Source organism: Rattus norvegicus, chromosome X, assembly GCF_036323735.1.
Source record: "Rattus norvegicus strain BN/NHsdMcwi chromosome X, GRCr8, whole genome shotgun sequence".
Classification (NCBI taxonomy): domain Eukaryota; kingdom Metazoa; phylum Chordata; class Mammalia; order Rodentia; family Muridae; genus Rattus; species Rattus norvegicus.
In genome coordinates this window covers 89,848,200-89,866,727 of record NC_086039.1, presented here as the reverse complement: position 1 = coordinate 89,866,727, position 18,528 = coordinate 89,848,200, and the positions used below count along the sequence as shown (strand labels likewise).

The 18,528-nt window shown below is 34.3% G+C and overlaps 1 protein-coding gene across 2 annotated transcripts; it reads right to left on the bottom strand.

Moving 5' to 3' along the window:
• Positions 1–4,273: 4,273 nt before the first annotated feature.
• Positions 4,274–8,226, bottom strand: Pabpc5 (poly A binding protein, cytoplasmic 5). 2 transcript variants are annotated; one of them, XM_008773376.4, is made up of 2 exons: positions 8,056–8,226; positions 4,274–7,529 (listed from the first exon to the last, which is right to left on the bottom strand). In XM_008773376.4, the coding sequence occupies exon 2, from the start codon at positions 7,376–7,378 to the stop codon at positions 6,230–6,232; it is 1,149 nt and encodes a 382-aa protein (XP_008771598.1). In that variant the 5' UTR covers positions 7,379–7,529; positions 8,056–8,226; the 3' UTR covers positions 4,274–6,229. The 2 variants fall into 2 exon arrangements, with proteins under 2 accessions (XP_008771598.1, NP_001103836.1); NM_001110366.2 differs by lacking the exon at positions 8,056–8,226 and having other exon boundaries at positions 6,230–7,378.
• Positions 8,227–18,528: the final 10,302 nt, after the last annotated feature.

Below are 18,528 nucleotides of genomic sequence, written 5' to 3'. Positions count from 1 at the left end.
TTTACCATTGCACCTGTAATGATAAAACAACACATGCAAAATTTTCTGAGAATTATGTAATATTTTGCTCATATATTCTGTGAGTGCTTTTCATTTGAAGGCAATATATGACCTATTATTTTACACAGATATGCTTTACATTTTCTCAACTACTAAGTTCCTGGCTTTACCAATACATTAATTATGCTTATGTCATTTATAGAATATACTGGACTAGTTAAGAAGCTGCTTTTGTCTTCTAGAAACAGATGTCATATTGTTTTTCATATATAATGATATTTTCAATTTCTTTTGGAAATGTGAATGATATATATCATTTATGTATTGTTCAAGATAAATATCTCTCACAAAATTAACAAGAAACTCAGGTGGTTTAAACTCACTTGTAGTGTTAGAAACAACTTTAAGTTCTTGACCCAACACTGGAAATAAATTTTCAACTAATCAATTACTTGTGTGTTATAAACTCAGTGTAAACTATCTTGTGATTCATACTGCTTTTACAAAAAGTTGTGTTACTTTTTTTAAAGTATATGCGTTATCACATGTATTATGGAGAAATATTTTCATTAGAGCATTAAAATATATAACATCAAGGTTTATATCAGAACATAGATTGTGTGACCTAATATTCTAAGGATGTCATAAAGCCTAATGTTAAACTGTTTTAATTTAAATATTCATGGAGAGAAATAATTATTTTATATGTGGTGTTCTTTCCTTTCTGATTAGCCTAAGTTGGAAAAAATGAAACATAATTTTCAAAATAATATCTTCCAATGTTTTTATTCTATGCCTATGTGGATCATATTAGTGATTTATTAATGCCATTATAAAAGAAATATAACCTGTATGTAGGCAGGTAATTCCATTGCCATGTAGCTATATCAAAGTACTTGAACACATTCTTAGCAGCATTTCTTGTATATGCCTTCATGCCTCAAATTATTACTATATATCTATATACACATATATACATATATACATATATATATACATATATATATATACATATATACACATATATACATATATATATATATGTATTAAAGTATTCTAAACCAAATATTATTAAAAACACATATGGAGAAGATCCAATAGATTTGCTGTTTTTTAATTTACATTATTATTAAATGTACATTCTTTAAAAACAACTTTTGTTAAATATATTCATTCACATATAAACAGTAGACAAGTGTCTCACTGTCTATTGTTTCTTAACATGCAAATCTTAAAACATTGTCTCAGAAAAGTTGAACAGTATCACATACATGCTACAAATTAAACAAAATGAGACCATTGTAGACAAACTACATAAACCAGGATCATTCTGTATAATCTAAAGAATTTGCAAATGTGGGCTGAGGTTAGGTAGATGGAGGTAAGAAAGAATTGAGGAGTTTATTAGCACCAGTCTTTTTTCTTTTCTTTTCTTTCTTTCTTTCTTTCTTTCTTTCTTTCTTTCTTTTACTAAAAGAAAGTTCACTTAGAAAAGAGTACTCCTGAGGTATAAGATTACGGTTAGTAGTCGCATTAACAAAAAGAATAACAACAGAGTTTGAATGAAAACTCTTATTTGTGTTTGACCTTAGACATCAAACTAGACTGAAATTTGTAATGTGATATCCATTTAAATTTAAACATTTGAATTACTACACCCCTTATTTATTGTCAATTAAAAAATCTCTCATTTTTTTCTCTATGTAGAATAAAGAAATACATTCGAAGTTTTTCTTTCCTTTTTTGTTTGGAAACAATTTACCTTGTCTTGTATTGAATATTTAAGGTATCCTCACTACAGTGTTTTACTATGCTTTATTAGAGACCCCTAAAGAATTAAAAGGCTCCAAATTTTATATTAAAATTAATGAAAATATGATTTCTTTATCAAATGAGACATATTTTAAAACTGACTGTGATTTTCCAGCATCAAAGTACTTAAAGTTATGGTTTCTTCATAAGAATTAGAAGGCCAGGTAGAGTGGTGCACACCTTTAATCCTACCACATATACAAGTGGATTTCTGTGAGTTCAAGACCACACTGGTCTTCATAAGGAATTATAGGCCTTTCTCGGCTTTGAGACACTGACTTAAAAGAAAAAGAAAAACAATCAACAACCATAAAATCTAAAACAAAAACAAAACAAAACAAAAAATCCTTTGGGCCCGGTGAGATGGTTTAGCACACTAGACCACTTGTTGCTATTTCAGAGTAAATGGGTTCATTCCCAGTACCCACGTGATGGCTCATAACTATCTATAACTACAAATCCCAGATGGCCCTTTTCTGATCTGACAGCCATTAGGCACATATGTGATATACAAACACACCTGGAAATAACACATTCATATACATAAATTAAAGTAATAAATCTTTGAAAAGCAATAATTATAATCATTAATATATGGATTGCATCAGGCATTTTTATTTTCAGATGTGCTTTCCTAGTTAGAGTATTTCTAAACTTTTGTGACTATCTCCGGAAACTAGATGGGATACATTAACTCTATTGAGTGTCTAAAGAACTATTTGTCAGAATATGTTTCATGAGTAGCAAACAATCCTCATATTTCAAAAGCAAAATATCTCCTTGCAAAAATCTAAATTGATTCCTAAATGGATAAAAAATGTTTTATTATACATTATATTTTGTTGAGTGATTAGTTTTATATAAAACTTATTCTAATGACTTAGAAAATAATGCCTAATACCAGCCCTCATTCTATTTTCTTGGAGATTTCTAAAGAACCAGTATATTTTTTTACAAGGTCCTAAATTTATATTTGGAATTTAATGACTGATACATATTAAATCATTTCAAATGAGCAAAAACTATTTTATTCAGAATCACTGTGATTATACACTTCTAATCACTTCAACACAGAGGACATTATAGATTATCATTGGTCTTCAAATATTATGTAATTAACTTATAAAAAGTACATATTTTTAAAATTATGCCAATTTTTACATATTTTACCTTCATAACATGTTTATCAATTAAATGGTAAATTATCAGAATATGGTAAGATGATGGAGATTATTGATAAAACCTTAACAATTAAACAAGGACTTTTCAGTAGCCTAAAAACTATAAACCAATGTATTTTGTCAGTTCTCAACTACATTTTCATATGCTACTTAAAATCTCATTGACCTCATTAAATGCTGAAGAAAAACTGAAAAATTAAAAAAATTGAAAGATATGTCTTATGTTATTAATGCATTCATTAACAGTTTATGGAATACTGTGTTTTAGGTATGAGTATAGGTGTTAAACACTTCTATCATTTATCTCCAGTCATTTATTGACACGTTTCTAATTGTTCTCTTAGACTAGAGAATTTACTTGCAAGAAAGATATTTAATCCATCTACAAGTTTATAATTAAAGAAAAATAATATTGTTTCTTTCAGCCCAATCTGATAAATTCCCATATAACATCTTTAATTTTCCTAAATCATTGGTAATAAATAAACAAGGAGTAAGTGTAAAATCTCTTAGACAAATGATCATCTCCCTCTACCAAATTTTGATTTTGATCCTGATTTGTAATCATAAAGGAATATTCTTATTTTGTCTCCCTGGGCATATTTAAAATTTGTCCTAGTGACTACTTTGAAAAACCTAAGGAAACCAAACTTGACTTGCATAGTCCATTATTAACCAAACACTAACATTATAATTTTTATTATCTATTACCAAGAAATGTTGAACAATAAGATTTATAAATCCCTTCGCCACTGATGTAGAATATTTACTTGTATTCTTCCTCTTTAGAAGTATGTTATAAGTAGCTAAAACTTAAGAATAAGACTAAAAATACTCACGTTTTTCTATTCAAACACAGATTTACTTTAATATGTATTTGCCTCATGGTTGTCAGCAATTGAATTTTAACATTTCAAATGACTATCTAGAACCTCAGCATATTTATTTTACTTGTGCCTAGGGTTTCTTCATTTTGCTTGCTATTTATAAAGGCTGATCTTTGGAATATAGTTAACACTTTAAATGTGAAATTCCAAAACCATACATTAAATGACTATACTTGATATAGTTGACTTTCTAGAACTCTTCCTAGCTTTATATTCATACTTAATTTTTTAAAGTGATGGTTCATGCTTGTAGCTATAAATGAATATTGATAGTGTTCAAAATGAATACAATATATGATATATAATTGCCATTGTATCTGTTTCAAATTTTATGTATTTTGGTTACAATAGTATAAAATAGGTTCAACAAATATGATGATTATCTTTTGTTGATTTTTGTTTTCATAGATGTAGAATAGATTTTGAAAGTGTTCCAAATTTGGTGAACTATATATTGTGTGTTTTAATTCTCTAGCATATTTAAGCTCTAACACATAACAGAAGTCTCTGTTAAACTAGTAACTGACAGTGTTTCCAGAAAAAAGATGCTCAATACAGTATAGTTTATAAATTAAAAAATAATTGAATGAAAATCTTATTTAATATAATAAATCCATATTAAGGAAAATTATGAAGTTCCTAAAATTATGGTATTCATCAACATCCATATTTATTGGTATAAATAAGGCAACTATGGTTCAATTTAAAATAAAAATATGAAATAATACATATTGTATTTTTATAAAAATGGATATAAATGTAAGAAAAAGATATGAAAGGATATACACACTAAAATTAAGAATTTTTTTCTATAATGTTTACAGATTTTATGATCATGATTATATTATATTCATAATCAATTAATCAGTGATATTCTTTTTGAAAATACTTGACTATGTGTATATTCATAATTGACTATCATTACATAGAAATATCTTATTTCCATTTTATGTTGAAAGAGCTAACAGATTTATATGATTACTTTATATAATTTATAAAAATGATGATTCATTTTTAAAGCAATAAAAAAATCAACTGATAAGAGATTCCAAACCTGTTCTTGTGATGGGTTCTGTTTTATGAGTAAAACATATATTCTAAGTAAGTTAATTCAAGTTTCAAAAAACGTGATTACTTTTCTAATTGTCAATAATATTTGTACTGCTGTTAAGTGTTACATGGATTTAAACTGAAAGTGAAGGCAGATTTCCATATGTGAAAAGTGGAGAATTTGTAGTGTTACAAGTTTCATGATGCAGGAAGTAGCTTCAGAACATTTTTTTCTTTAATTCGTGAAGCAGTATATTTTCTTTTAAGTATTCTGAATTAGTAATAATTATATGGAGTTGATGATTCTGATATAAGCGATGACCTAATTAAGGAAAAGAAAATGTTCCTTAATAAAACACCTGTCAGTGTTTTGCCAATGAATATATTCAAGGATGACAAGAAACAACATGTCTTAGTTTATAACAGCAGTGTATAAGATGTTTAAGTATAAAAGTAAACTAGTACATTAATAAATATTTCTGTTAATTTAATATAGTCTACCTGTAGGTATGCATTATGTATATTTCAAAAGTAAGAGTTAAGAATGACCTTAGAATATCTTCAAATACAAAATCTCTTGGAAAATATTTTTAAAGATATCCTCACATTTTAAATAACTATTTATCAATGCAGTAGATTTTTAAAAGCACTTATTGAAAATTAATACCATGACATTAATAAAGATAAATCCCAATACTTGGTCAAAACTGCTAACAAATCTATAGTATGTGCTTGCACTGGATACAAGAAAAACTGATACAAAGAATGAAGGAAAATGCCTTACATATTTTTAAGAAATATTCAATTTAAATCATAATAAAATGAAATTATGGAGCAATTTTAAGTGGGTCATATTTAATCACTCTTTCTCCAATGATTTCTCAAAAAAAGCAATTATTGATTTTCCACTGTGCCAGAATCAGAAATAAGGACCGTGCTAAGAGTATTTCCACAGAGGAAATTAAATTAATGTTATGAAAATAAAGGAAATATAATCATTTGCCTCATTTAGGCTATTTAGAAAAAAATAAAGATAAACTTTATTTTACACATTCCAAAGGATAGAGATCTTATAAAAATTGTACAAAAGGCATTTTTACATTTAAATATCATGTTCTTCACCAAAATGAACAAGATTTTCTATGTATAATTTCTTTCCAAAAAAAAGTATTCACAAAAAATAAATAATTAAAAGGAAAGAAAACAAACATATGAATTAGCAGAGAATAACCCCTATCACAAAGGAGCCCAAGCTAAGTAAGCACCAGCTAAGGCTAAACAAATTGATCACAGTAATCCTCACCACCTGTGCCTGGCTTGCCCCAGAGTGACATGCAATGTCTTGGAGCCTACTACACGACCATTCATCTCATTCACTGCTTTGGAAGCTTCTTCAAAAGAAGAAAAGCAGACAACACCAAAACCTTTGCCTTGCCCCACTTCCATCATCACTTTGGCCCGACTTATTGATCCAAATAAAGAGAATTCCTCCTTTAGTTTCTCATCATTGATTGTCTCATCTAAGTTCTTAATGTAGATAGGCACTCCTGGAGGCCTAGTTTTATCTTTTAGTTTCAGCCGTTCAAATCTCCGCCTTAATTCAGCCAGGCGTTCAATTTTCTTCTGTGCTCTCCCTACACATAGGACTTTTCCATCTATTGACTTGCCATGTAGTTCTAGCACAGCCTTTTGGGCAGCTTCATGTGTTTCATATCTTACAAATCCGAAGCCTTTAGATTTCCCAGTGGCGTCTCTTATTACTTTAACACTCTCAGTTGGCCCATATTCACTGAAAAGTTTCTTTAGTTTTTCATCATCTATGTCATCACCAAAGTTTTTCACAAAAACATTGGTAAATGTCGCTCTATCTCTGGTTCTGACTTCTGCTGCTCTCTCTTCAGGAAATTTGAATCGGCCAACATATACCTGGCGGTTATTGAGCCGGACTCCATTCATGTGCCAGATAGCCCTATTGGCAGCAGCAAGGCTATCGAAGTGAACATAAGCATAACCCTTAGAGCCATTGTCATCACATACGACTTTACAGGAAAGAATGTTCCCGAAAGCAGAAAATAAATAAAATAGGGCCCTATTGTCTATGGATTTATCCAAGTTTTTGATGAATATATTTCCAACTCCAGACTTTCTTAAGTGGTCATCTGGCTGTGACCACATGAGGCGAAATGGTTTACCATTAATTAAATCAAAATTCATGGTGTTCAACGCCCATTCAGCATCTGCAGGAAAGCGGAAGTTAACATAACCATAACCCAGGGGGCTGCGGGTCACTGGGTCACGGCAGATTCTAGTGAAGCGCAGTGGGCCAGCAGGTCTGAACTTCTTATAGAGCATGTCCTCTGTGACATCAGGATCCAAGTCACCTACATACAGGGCAGCCTTGAGGTACTTCTTTTTCTTGCCAGCAGTATTAGGCTCCCCACTCCCCATCTCTGAACACTTAGATGATCTCTTGGGACAGAGTAGGGAGGGCCCCCCTTTTTTTCTAATCTATAGGCCAAACAGCTGTTCTTGAACAGAAACAAGCCAAGGCAGGCGAAGGGAAGCTAAAAGCAGACTCAGATCACTCTTGAGGCTGAGGCTGAGAAAATAAAGTTCAGAAACAGCTGGTCAGCAGGCTCAGAACAAATGCATCAGAAAAAAAAGGCAACTCAATATGAAATCTACTCTCCATAAGAAGACTTACAGTTTTTCACCCATTCAGCTTTCAAAAGCCTGTATTAAGAATGCAATATTCCCTACCCCATTATAATTAAAGAAATCATCAAGGGTCTGACTGCCTCCCCACATCTAGTTTCACCAACAGAGGCCTTGAGACTGGCTTTCTCTGAAATCATAGGCCTTGAGCTTCTGTGGATTTAAAAATGCATGCCACCCAGTGCAGTGGACCAAGTGTGTGTATTCCTCCGCCAGCCTGGGTCAGGAGGGCTTGGAGCTCATTAAGGCCTCTGCTCTCAGCGTCAGTTAAACAGCACACAAGACACTTGGTGCACTGGAACTGGCAGGCAGGCTGCTGGGAGCCGATCACACAGCGAGACAGACACACCGAAACATGCGTAGGGAACGGGAGACCGCCCATATCCCCAAGATGACCACTGGGTACGGACCGGGTGAGGCGCGGTGGTTTCTGCAGCCTGAGGCTATCTCCGCAGGTCCGGAGGGACTGACAGGCAGCCGCGCCGGTGTGGTCAGCTCTGACGCGAGGCTGATTTGGACAGATGCAGGGCGGAGTCAGCAGAGGAGAGCAGATGCGCCAAGAGCAGCGCCAGTGGGGACCAATGGACAGAAATTGCTTCCTGCAGGACAGAGCTAGCAAAGAACCAAGGGATCAAGAGCTTGTAGCTGTGCTCGGGAGGGCGGGCGGGGCATTAGGAAACCCGGAACCTTCCTAACTAACTTCCCGCTTGCTCAGAGGAGAGAGAGAGAGAGAGAGAGAGAGAGAGAGAGAGAGAGAGAGAGAGAGAGAGAGAGAGAGAGGTTTTATTTTTATTATATTTTAAGCATACTTTTTGGTGCTTACTTCAACATGACAAAACTCTAGCCAGAGTAGAAAGCACATCTATTTTTCTTTTTTGATGAACACCTTTCTCCCTTTTGGTTGGAGTGCTGGGTATTGTGAAAAAAGATGCAGGTTACATATTTACTTCAGCTCATTGGAAACTCAGAGTTGATACCTGTGTTGGTAGTTGACGGTGTCTAGGGCTAAATGATTACTGGGTCACAAAGAACACAGAGATGAGCTTGACTTTTATCCTTACTCCATTAATCCTCCTTAGTGGCAGAATTATCCCCATGTTGTAGGTAGAGGTCTTTTCTTTGCTCCACTGATACTAAGGTTTTAAATGATTGGAGAGCCATAAAATGGCTTTTGATGTGACTTAATACCAGACAACAATGACACTTTTTATCTGCACTCATGCTGAATATTTACAAAGTCTCAGTATATAAGCTTAAAAAAAGTATGAAAACTGACAACATATTAACGTCCTGAAATGAACTAAGAATGTTTAGGAAATACTTTCTAAAATTAATTATAAATCTCAGTAAGAGCTGTCAAATTTAAAGCATTGTATTATACAAGAGAAAGTTACTGCATAGGTCCACCACTTTTCTATCATCTGCCTATCTATCTATCTATCTATCTATCTATCTATCTATCTATCTATCATCTATCTATCTAACATATATGTTAATGGTGGCATTTGTAGCACTGTAGAACTTCAAGGACTGTAATTAAATATTTAGCTGTTTGGAGGGAAGGTGTGATAGAGTCACTTGACTTTCTTTAAATGTTCAAAATCCATTCCAAACAGGGAACAGAGATATTTGAACCATCTTTCCTCCACCAAAGAAAGCAAAATGAATAATTTATCAGTATTAGTAAACTAGAAAAAATCCTAACAAGGAAAACAGTGCTGTGTGTTATCAAGAAGTTCTTAAAATATCAGGCTAAATATAAGTTCTCTTTAGTTGTTGTTGATGTTGTTGTTTTTGTTGTTGTTGTTGTCACTGTTTTGTTTTCTTGGCATTTGGATATATTTGATTAAATGACTTTTACCTTCAATAATTAGTAAAAGAGTGACTCTTTTTATTGTATCCCTGTGCCTGTTTCTAGGGTTCTTATTTAACGAAGGAGAGGAAGTTAGATATAAGAGGACAGAAGATCAAATCAAGCTACAATCTTGCTATATAAAAATAAGGACCGAAAGTAGAAAGACCTGCATATATTTCATTACCCTTTTGTATTTATGCATATTTTAAAAAGGTCATTCTTGTTTAGAGACCACAAGACATTAGTGAGTGCATTTTTACCATGTGCGAATATCTAGTTTTGATCCTCAGCACCACTCAAAACAAAAGTACATTCACTAATAATAGAATATATACATATATATGACAATGGGTTGATCTTATTTTTCATGTAAAATATGTTTCTATGAAAAACAATGATAAGAACATATCACGGTCTTATCACTAACAATAATTACATATAAATTTGTTCATGTAACCATCTAAAGTGTCTATGATGTAATTCATTTATCCAGACCTTTTCTAAGATTAAAGGCAGAATTTGGTTGTCCTATTTATATCTAGCAAATCTACGGAGAATATGGCAGTGCAACAAATTTTGGGCAACAAAGATCAGATTTCGCAAGTCCTAAACTACATTGAAATAAAGAATTTCTAGTTTACTATATTCATCTAGGAATAAATTAAATGCAGGAATGGAAAGCATTTGGGGCCATAATTTATTGAATCACGTTAACATTTAGATTGAAATATCTATGACATTCAAATATCAAATATATTGAAGAACTGTTAAATACAAACCATTTTTCTTACTGTTTCTTTTACAAAAAAAAGTTTATGGTACATATAATTTACATTCATGGTGTTGAAGTCCATTAAAGATCCACACCCAGATTCCTAAAGCAGTGGCTTGAGCCATAACTAGCTGTTTTTTTTTCTTTTTTTTTTTCTTCTAGATATGACAAACATTGTGCAGAATGAAAGAATCATGGCCAATTGGCATTTTAACTGCATTCCACTACTTGTTGCTGTTTACAGTTTATTACAGTATTTCAGTATGAGTAGAGGAAGACAGAAGTTTGGATTCATTTTTATCCCTTTTCTGAACAGGCTTTTTTTTTTTTTTTATTGTCATTCTTTGCCTGAATTCACTGAAGGGTCATAACGCATCACACATTTTTTGTTTGTTTTCTTTTCTTTTCTTTTTATTAATCATACCATTCATTTACATCTCAAATGATATTCCACTTCCAGGTTAGCCCTCCAACAAGCCCCCCATCTCACATCTTCCCTCCCCCTCACCTTTGCCTCTATGAGAGTGCCCCTCTACACTCTCCTGCTCTACTGCTCCAGCATCCCTTTATGCTGGGGCATTAAACCTCCCCTGATCCAAGGGCCTTCCCTCCCATTGCTGTCAGGCAAGGCCATCCTCTGCTACATATGTATTTGGAGCCATGGATCCTTCCAGGTACACTCCTTGGTTGGTGGTCTAGTCTCTGGGAGAACAGCGTGGTCAGGCCAGCCTATGTTGTTGTTCTAATGGGGTTGCAATCCTTCAGTCCTTCTACCAGCTCCCCCATCAAGTTTCCTGAGATCAGTCTGATGGTTGGCTCCAAGCATCCACATCTGCATTAGTCAGTTGCTGGCTGGACCTCCCAAGAAACTGCCACACCAGATTCCTGTCAGCAGGCGCCTATTGGCCAAGGCAATTGTGTTGGGTTTGGTGTCTGTAGACATGATGGATCCCTTGTTAGGGCAGTTCCCTGTTGGCTCTTCCTTCAGTCTCTGCTTCATTTTTTTTTTTTTTGTTCCTGTTCTTCCTTTGGACAGGAACATTTCTAGGCCTTTAATATTACACTTTCAAATAAGGATTCCAGATGTATATGTGAGTGAGCATTTATTATTATTTCTTCTTTGCCAATTTGTATCATCTTATTCTCTTTTTATTGTCTTGTTGTTCTACCTATCATTTCGAGTAGTATATTGAATAAATATGGGAAGAGTGGGCATCCTTGTCTTGTCCCCAATTTTAGTGCAATTGGTTCAAGTATCTCTCCATTTAATTTGATATTGATATTGTCTGTCAGTTTGCAATAAATTGCTTTTATTATGTTTAGGTATTGGCCTTGAATTACTGATCTCTTGAATACTTTTAGCATGAAGGCGTGTTGTATTTTGTCAATACTTTTTGCATCTTAGAAGGTGATCATGTGATTGTTTTTTTTTTATTTTGAGTTTGTTTATATAGTGGATTAAGTTAATGGATTTTTATATATTGAACCAACCTTGCATCCCTGAGGTGAATGTTACCTAATCATGGTGAATGATGGTTTTGATGTGTTCCTGAATTTGGTTTTCAAGAATTTTATTATATTTTTTTTAGTGTTTTTATTATTATACTACGAGAGAATTTTCTTTTCTGTTTCCATTTGTTTGGTGTTCTATAGGCTTCTTGTCACTTTATAGCCATCTCTTAATTTATGTTGGGAATGTTTTCTTCTCAGATTTTTTTGAAGACCTTTTTCAGGTCCTTTGATCTGGTAATCTTTATTTTCCTCTATTAGAATTATTCTTAGATATGTTCTTTTCATTGTGTCTGAATTTTCTGAATGTTTTGGCTTTGGAGATTTTTTTTATGTTTGAATCTTCTTTGATGTTGTGTCAATCCCTTCTAAGGTGTCTTCTACACCTGAGATTCTCACCTCTGTCACATGTATTTTGTTGGTGATAGTTACATAAGTAATTCCTGACCTCTTTTCTAGGTTTTCCATTTCCAGGTTTGCCTCCATTTGTATTTTCCTTATTGTTTCTACTTCAAGTTTTAGGTCTCAGACCTTTTTATGCAATTCGAAAACCGGTCTAATTGTGTTTTCCTGTATCTCTTTAAGGGATTTGTTTCCTCTTTAAGGGCTTCTACCTGTTCACCTCTATCTTCGTATATTTCATTCAGTGAGTTATTTATATCCTCCTTAAAAGACTTTATTATATTCATGTGATAAGATTATAGGCCAGCTTCCTGATTTTCAAGTGTGTCTGTATATTCAGGACTTGCTATGATGGGAGAACTGGGTTCTAATGATGCCCACCTATATTTGTTTCTCTTGTTTATGGTCTTGTGTTTGCCTCTTGCCATCTGATTATCCCTGGTGTTTGCTGGTCTGCCTCTTTTGTGCCTGGGTTGCAAGAGGTTTCCTAGTAGGACTGAGGCCCCGGCTGTAGCAGACCTCCTGTGTGGTCTTCCAACTGGAGGATTTTCAAAAGGGCAGATAGTCTGCTGATTTGTTTTGCTGGATGCAGTAGACCTCCTGGCAGGTGTTTAGACTATTGGGTTTTTAGAGGAGCCATCAAACTGTTGTCCTATGTGAAACTGTTCTCGGGGATGGGGGGTGGTTATGGACTTTGGTTTCTGTTTTCCTATTTGTAGCCAAACTCCAGGGAGGCTTTTAGTCTTTTAAGTCAGTTTCCCTGCATACCACGAAGCCCACCTCCCCCTCCCCTGTGAAGTCTTCAGACTATAGTATAGGTTGCCCAGTTGTCCTGTGTACAGAGGAAATCCTGGGATGTCTTCAAGCTGTGGTGTTCTGGGTGCAGTGGATCTCCTGGGATGTCTCCAGCTGAGGTGTCAGATGCCCTGGGTGTAGCAGATCTCCTGGGATACCTCAGGATGTAGTATCAAAAGTTCTGAGTGCAGTGATTCTTCTGGTATGCCTCAGGATATGGTGTCTTCAGGGGAATAGACCAGCAGTCTGTCCCAGAAGAAAGGACTGGGCAGAAGAGGAGTGGTATTTTGCAGGTGGGGATTTTGGGGTTTGATAGATCTCCAAATCCACTGGGCTTTCAGCAGCAGCTGTGGGACTTAGGGAGGGTTCTTATCAAATGTTCTCAGTGGAGTGGATCTTCGAATATACTTCAAGATAACACCTCTTTCAGGGAGCAGACTAGCTATCACTCTGGCCTAGCAGAAAGGACTGGACAGAATGCTCTGTCTCTTTTCTTATTTCTATCCCTAAGTCCTAGATTTTTCTTATTATTTCTATTAACCTTATTTTTATGAGGGTTTTTAGGGGACAGAATTATGGTGTTTAGTCTCCTTAAGCTCCTTTTTCTTAGTTTCATTGATCTGTTTCTTTAGATTTTCTTTAATATTCTTGAATTATTTGATGGAGTTTGCAATTGTTTTCTTAAATTCTGTCTTAATGGCTTTATTTAGTTAATGCTCATGGGTAAACTTTTTTTCTGAAGCTATAGGTTTTATATGTAAGAAATTGCTTGATATTTCATAATGTTTTTGTTTTGGTTATGAAATCTAGGCATGTGGGCTTCTTTTGTTAGTTCTAAGTCTGATATTGACAAATTTTCAGGGTCAAAGACAGAAGGTGTAAAATAGTTGGGTAAATTTAAAATGGCTTCAATAAATGAGATCCGATGGACAGAGGAACTATGCTGGTATACAGAATGTGGCACTGGCATTAGTATCTTGTTTAGTCCTGGGCATTGGATTTGAGTCCTGCACTACTAATAATTTATAATATTACTTTGATTTTATTTTGTATCATCAAACTAAACAAGGTGTCAATGTCTTTTTGTGTGTCTAAGGAAACCTTTACCAGCTAATATGTTAACATCTATATTATATTATGAAGTAGGAGGAACTGAATTTGATTATTAACTGGGAATTATTCTTATCCTGATATCAGAATATCAAGAATTCAGTTTTCTGTTCCCTTCATGCTCAGTGATTAGTAAAACATTTAGAATCTTTCCAGGATGATGACAAGTGTCTTGTTGCCTCAAATAGCACCAAAGAACTTCTGGTTTCTTTATGCTTTTATAAACTATAAAAAATATAATAACTGAATTTTTAAGTTAAATTAGTTTTCTAAGAAAGCTTGTTTATGGTTGTAATATCTTTGTATTTAGTCTAGGCCTCAGGAGGTATGAACCTGGCTGGACATAAAGTACAAATAAGGCACATTGAGTTATAAGGTCTGGTGGTTAGAGAGAATTGGCAGGCACAGGACATGCAATCTGGCTCCGATGAGATGCTGGGAATGGAGTTACTTTTTTTTTTTTTTTAGAATGGGTAGGTGTGTACTGGTTATGAGTCCCCAGCAATGGTAACAATAGAATATCTTCCCTAAACATATCTCAATGAGACAATCTCTGAAGACAAGTACCATAAAGAACACCAAATAGATAAAACTACAAATGAAGTTCCACATGACACATAATCAAAAAACTAAATACACCAAACAAATAAAAATATCAAAAGCAACATGGTGAAAAACTATAAATAGACTCACTAGAAAAAAAGGAACTATTCAATTGAGACTGTATTAAACCACAAATACCAGTCTAGATTAATACTAAATAAACTCAGAACAGTAAATTAAATGAGGGTGGAAACTGTGACAACAAAATGACAGGAATCATAAAACACTTAATATAGATACATCAAAATATTTATGGCCTCAATTGTCCAATAAAATGAAAAAGACTAATCAATTGGATTAGAAAACAGGATCCATGTATCTCCTGCATAAACATATCCTCAGGAGAAAAAAATGGAGGAAGATATTTCAAGCAAATTGGCAAAGAAGGAAGCAGGTGTACCCATTTTATATTTGATTACATGAAATTCAGCCCAAACTTACCAAAAAAGATAAAGATAAACACTTATCAAGGATAAAGAAATTCCACCAAAATGATACCATATTTTTTTTAAAAAAAATTGTACTGAAAGACCCCTTGGAGCAGGAAGACCCTCACTCAAGTCTTGGGATGACCCGACCACCCAAGAACTCACTTAAGACCATCCTTGCTGTAAAAGCACGAGGTTTATTGATAGGAACCAGTGCACTGGGGTCATATCCCACACAGGGGCGGTGGAGTTCGACCACCAGTAGCTAAGAGAAGGGGAATTTAAAGGAAGAAACCACAACCCAAGTGGGTAGGGAGGGCGTCATTGGAAAATGTGGAGAATACCAGTGAAAAATCACAAGAAGGAGCTTCCTGTTTCTCAAGATTGATTAACTTTATGGTCTGCCAGTTCCTGGGAGAAGCTTCGTGTTTCTCAAGATTGTTCTTTAATATTTTAATCCAACTTTATGGTCAGTTAGTTCCTGGGAGAGAGTTGTCAAACTGGCTGGTATAATTGCAGTTCCAGGGCTCGACCAGTTTCTTTCTTCTGCTATAAATTTTGTCTGGGGGGGGGGGCAACCTTAAAACTTCTACCTTTCAGTACCAAACACAAGAGTACACAGTTTACAAAAAACAAAACAAAAAAAAATGAAAAACAAACAAAAAACACATTGCAACAAACAAAACTACATATAGATCCACACGCAATGATAGTGGCAGACATCAATAAGCAGCTCTTGCCAACTGTAAGTCGATCCAGACAACACTAATCAAAGAAATTAAGGGACCCTAGTTCTTACTGAAGTATATGAGCTATTAAGAAGCTTGGCCTGGTAGAAATTAGATAGGTTATGCGGTTCCTGGGAAGAACCATAGGGGCTTTTGCAAGCTTTACACCCACTACCTCAGATCCAGATTAGGCAAACTACCAGCTTCCCAACTCTGGTCAAGGCTAAGCCAAATTCCATTCTCCACCAACAGTTCTCAAGAGGAGCAGGGACATTCTTGAAAAACCTGAAAATGTACTGATAGTCACCTGACTCTCTGGTCCCAGATAGAGTTTGAATGCATGTCATATGCTTGCTAGCCAATAGATTCAAAGGTCGATATGCTTAGCCAATAAGTTTAAACTGTAACCTTGTTGATGTAACCTGTATACCTAAAAAGTATCAAAACTTCTTGTTATAGCCATTTGGGGTCACCTTTTCATTAGCCACAAGGGGCTGATTGAAGGTCAACACCAATGCGACAGAATAATAAGCCCCTTGTGTTTGCATCAAACTCTGATCTCATGTCTCACTTGGGTGTTCTCCTTGTAGTTAAGACTCACTTCGAGCCTTACAAAATGTTACTGCCAATTGTCATCACAAAGCAAATGGACCTAAGCAATCATGTTACCAAAACACAAAAGATTTTTATCTACTTCTGATGTTTATGGAACTTACTCTAAAACTGACCATATATTGGACAAAAGGCAAGTCTCAAAAGATACACAAAAAAATCAAAAGTATGCCCTTTATCATACCTGACAAAAATGGATTAAAATTCAATATAAAATCAACAGAAAGTATACAAATGCATTGAAATGGTAAAAGTCACCATGAGTTTAAAAACGTGAGCTAAGAGAAAAATTTGGAAGGGAAATAAAAAACTGATGGGGAGGGGAACACCGATAAGAAAGGGGAGGGGGGAGGGGAATGTTTGCCCGGAAAAAAAAAAAGGAATGAAAATGAAAACGAGACATATTCAAATTTGTGAGACACAATGAACATGACCAAGTAGAGAGCAATAAGTGTTTATCTAAAGAATAACAAAAAAATCTAAAAAGCAAAATAAAATACTTGGACATAATCTCTTATTAATCATTTGATCTTATATCTAAATGACCTATAACAAAAAGAAAAAAAAAACAATATTCCCCAGAAGTAGATGGCAAGATACAATGAAACTTGGGCTTAAATCAATAAGATAGAAACAGAAACCAAACTAAACCAACCAACCAATCAAAAAAAAAAGGATTTTATCAAATAACTTGTTAATTCAATAAGATTGATAAACTGAGGGGATCCTTGCAAATGTCAGATAGGGAAGCTAAGAACCTGAAGAGATGAAAATGAAAAACTGGTACAGATTAACTTGGATCAAACTTTGGGGAATCTGTTGCCAGGTGGTATTAAACACAATAAAAACAAAAATCACCATAAATTCAATTAAATGTGCACAATAAAGCATATGAGTACATAGAAATTCTACTACAAAGTACATATGTCCATGAAGATGGGTTCTATAGATAAAAGGCCTAAAACCTAATGTGATCTCTCACCAACAGCATAGAGGTCAACAGGAAGTAAAGTACATATGACATCTCCCCTAAGGATGGATAATTATTCATATCTACAGAGGCAATTGTCTGGAACAATCATTCCAGGAATTAGGGTGAGGTTTGTTCCTAAAGACATCAAAAATAGGTCGCCAAGTTACTGGCAACCTCAACTTTCAGGTTCCTGGATACAATGCTAATAGATTTTATCTTCACTGAGAAGACAACACTGGGCGATTAGAATTTCTGGTTCTCTCAGTGCCTCTCTGAGTACAGACTTAGTGCCTTCTAAATCTCCTGATTTATAAGTTATTTTTTAAGGAGAAAAAAGTAGTAGTCATAATAGAGTTTGTGGCAGAATTCATTTACTTCATGCTTAGTCTAATTAAAATAGGCAAGCACAAGAAAATTATAATAGCTAAGGAGGGACCAAAGAAAGGGAAAACCCATCTCCAATTCGTCTACATCTTCATTAAGTTTTGTTAATAATTTTGCTGTTAGCAAAGTGGGTATAATATGGCATGTTCCACATAAATTTACATAAACATTCCTTAGTACAGCACAACAAAATTATACTGTCTCCTTTCACAGGTATCCCCTCTAACAAAAGTGTTTGGATTCTGAATTGATAAGAATTAACACAAAAAATTCATCAAACATAAAAGTATCATGCTCTTAGTAATCATCTTTAATTAATAATGATGAATGTATAAGTTTAATTCATGGAAGGAAGCAGTCATGTTAGAAAATGAAGTCTAAATCAGGGCAGATAAAGCAATGAAACAGATATATTTCACTGCATGAATCAAAAATTGGATAAGCCTGAATCTCATGAGAATAGCACAGAAAAGAGAGGGTAATTAAAATCGACACAAGAAAGAAAAACCTAGGGTGATGTGTGTGTGCGTGTGCGTGTGCGTGTGTGTGTGTGTGTGTGTGTGTGTGTGTGTGTGTGTGTGTGTGTGTGTGTGTGTGTGTGTTCTGGTTTTACTAGGACAGTTTTACAGTATAGTTTCCAGAGAGAACAACTAGACATAGGTGAAGACAGAATTAGGCAGGGAATGAGTCGGAGACAAAAAAGAGCATATTG

Coding starts and splice junctions, on each gene's coding strand:
- Pabpc5 (XM_008773376.4), bottom strand. CDS start 7,378: ATGGGGAGTGGGGAGCCTAATACTGCTGGCAAGAAAAAGAAGTACCTC.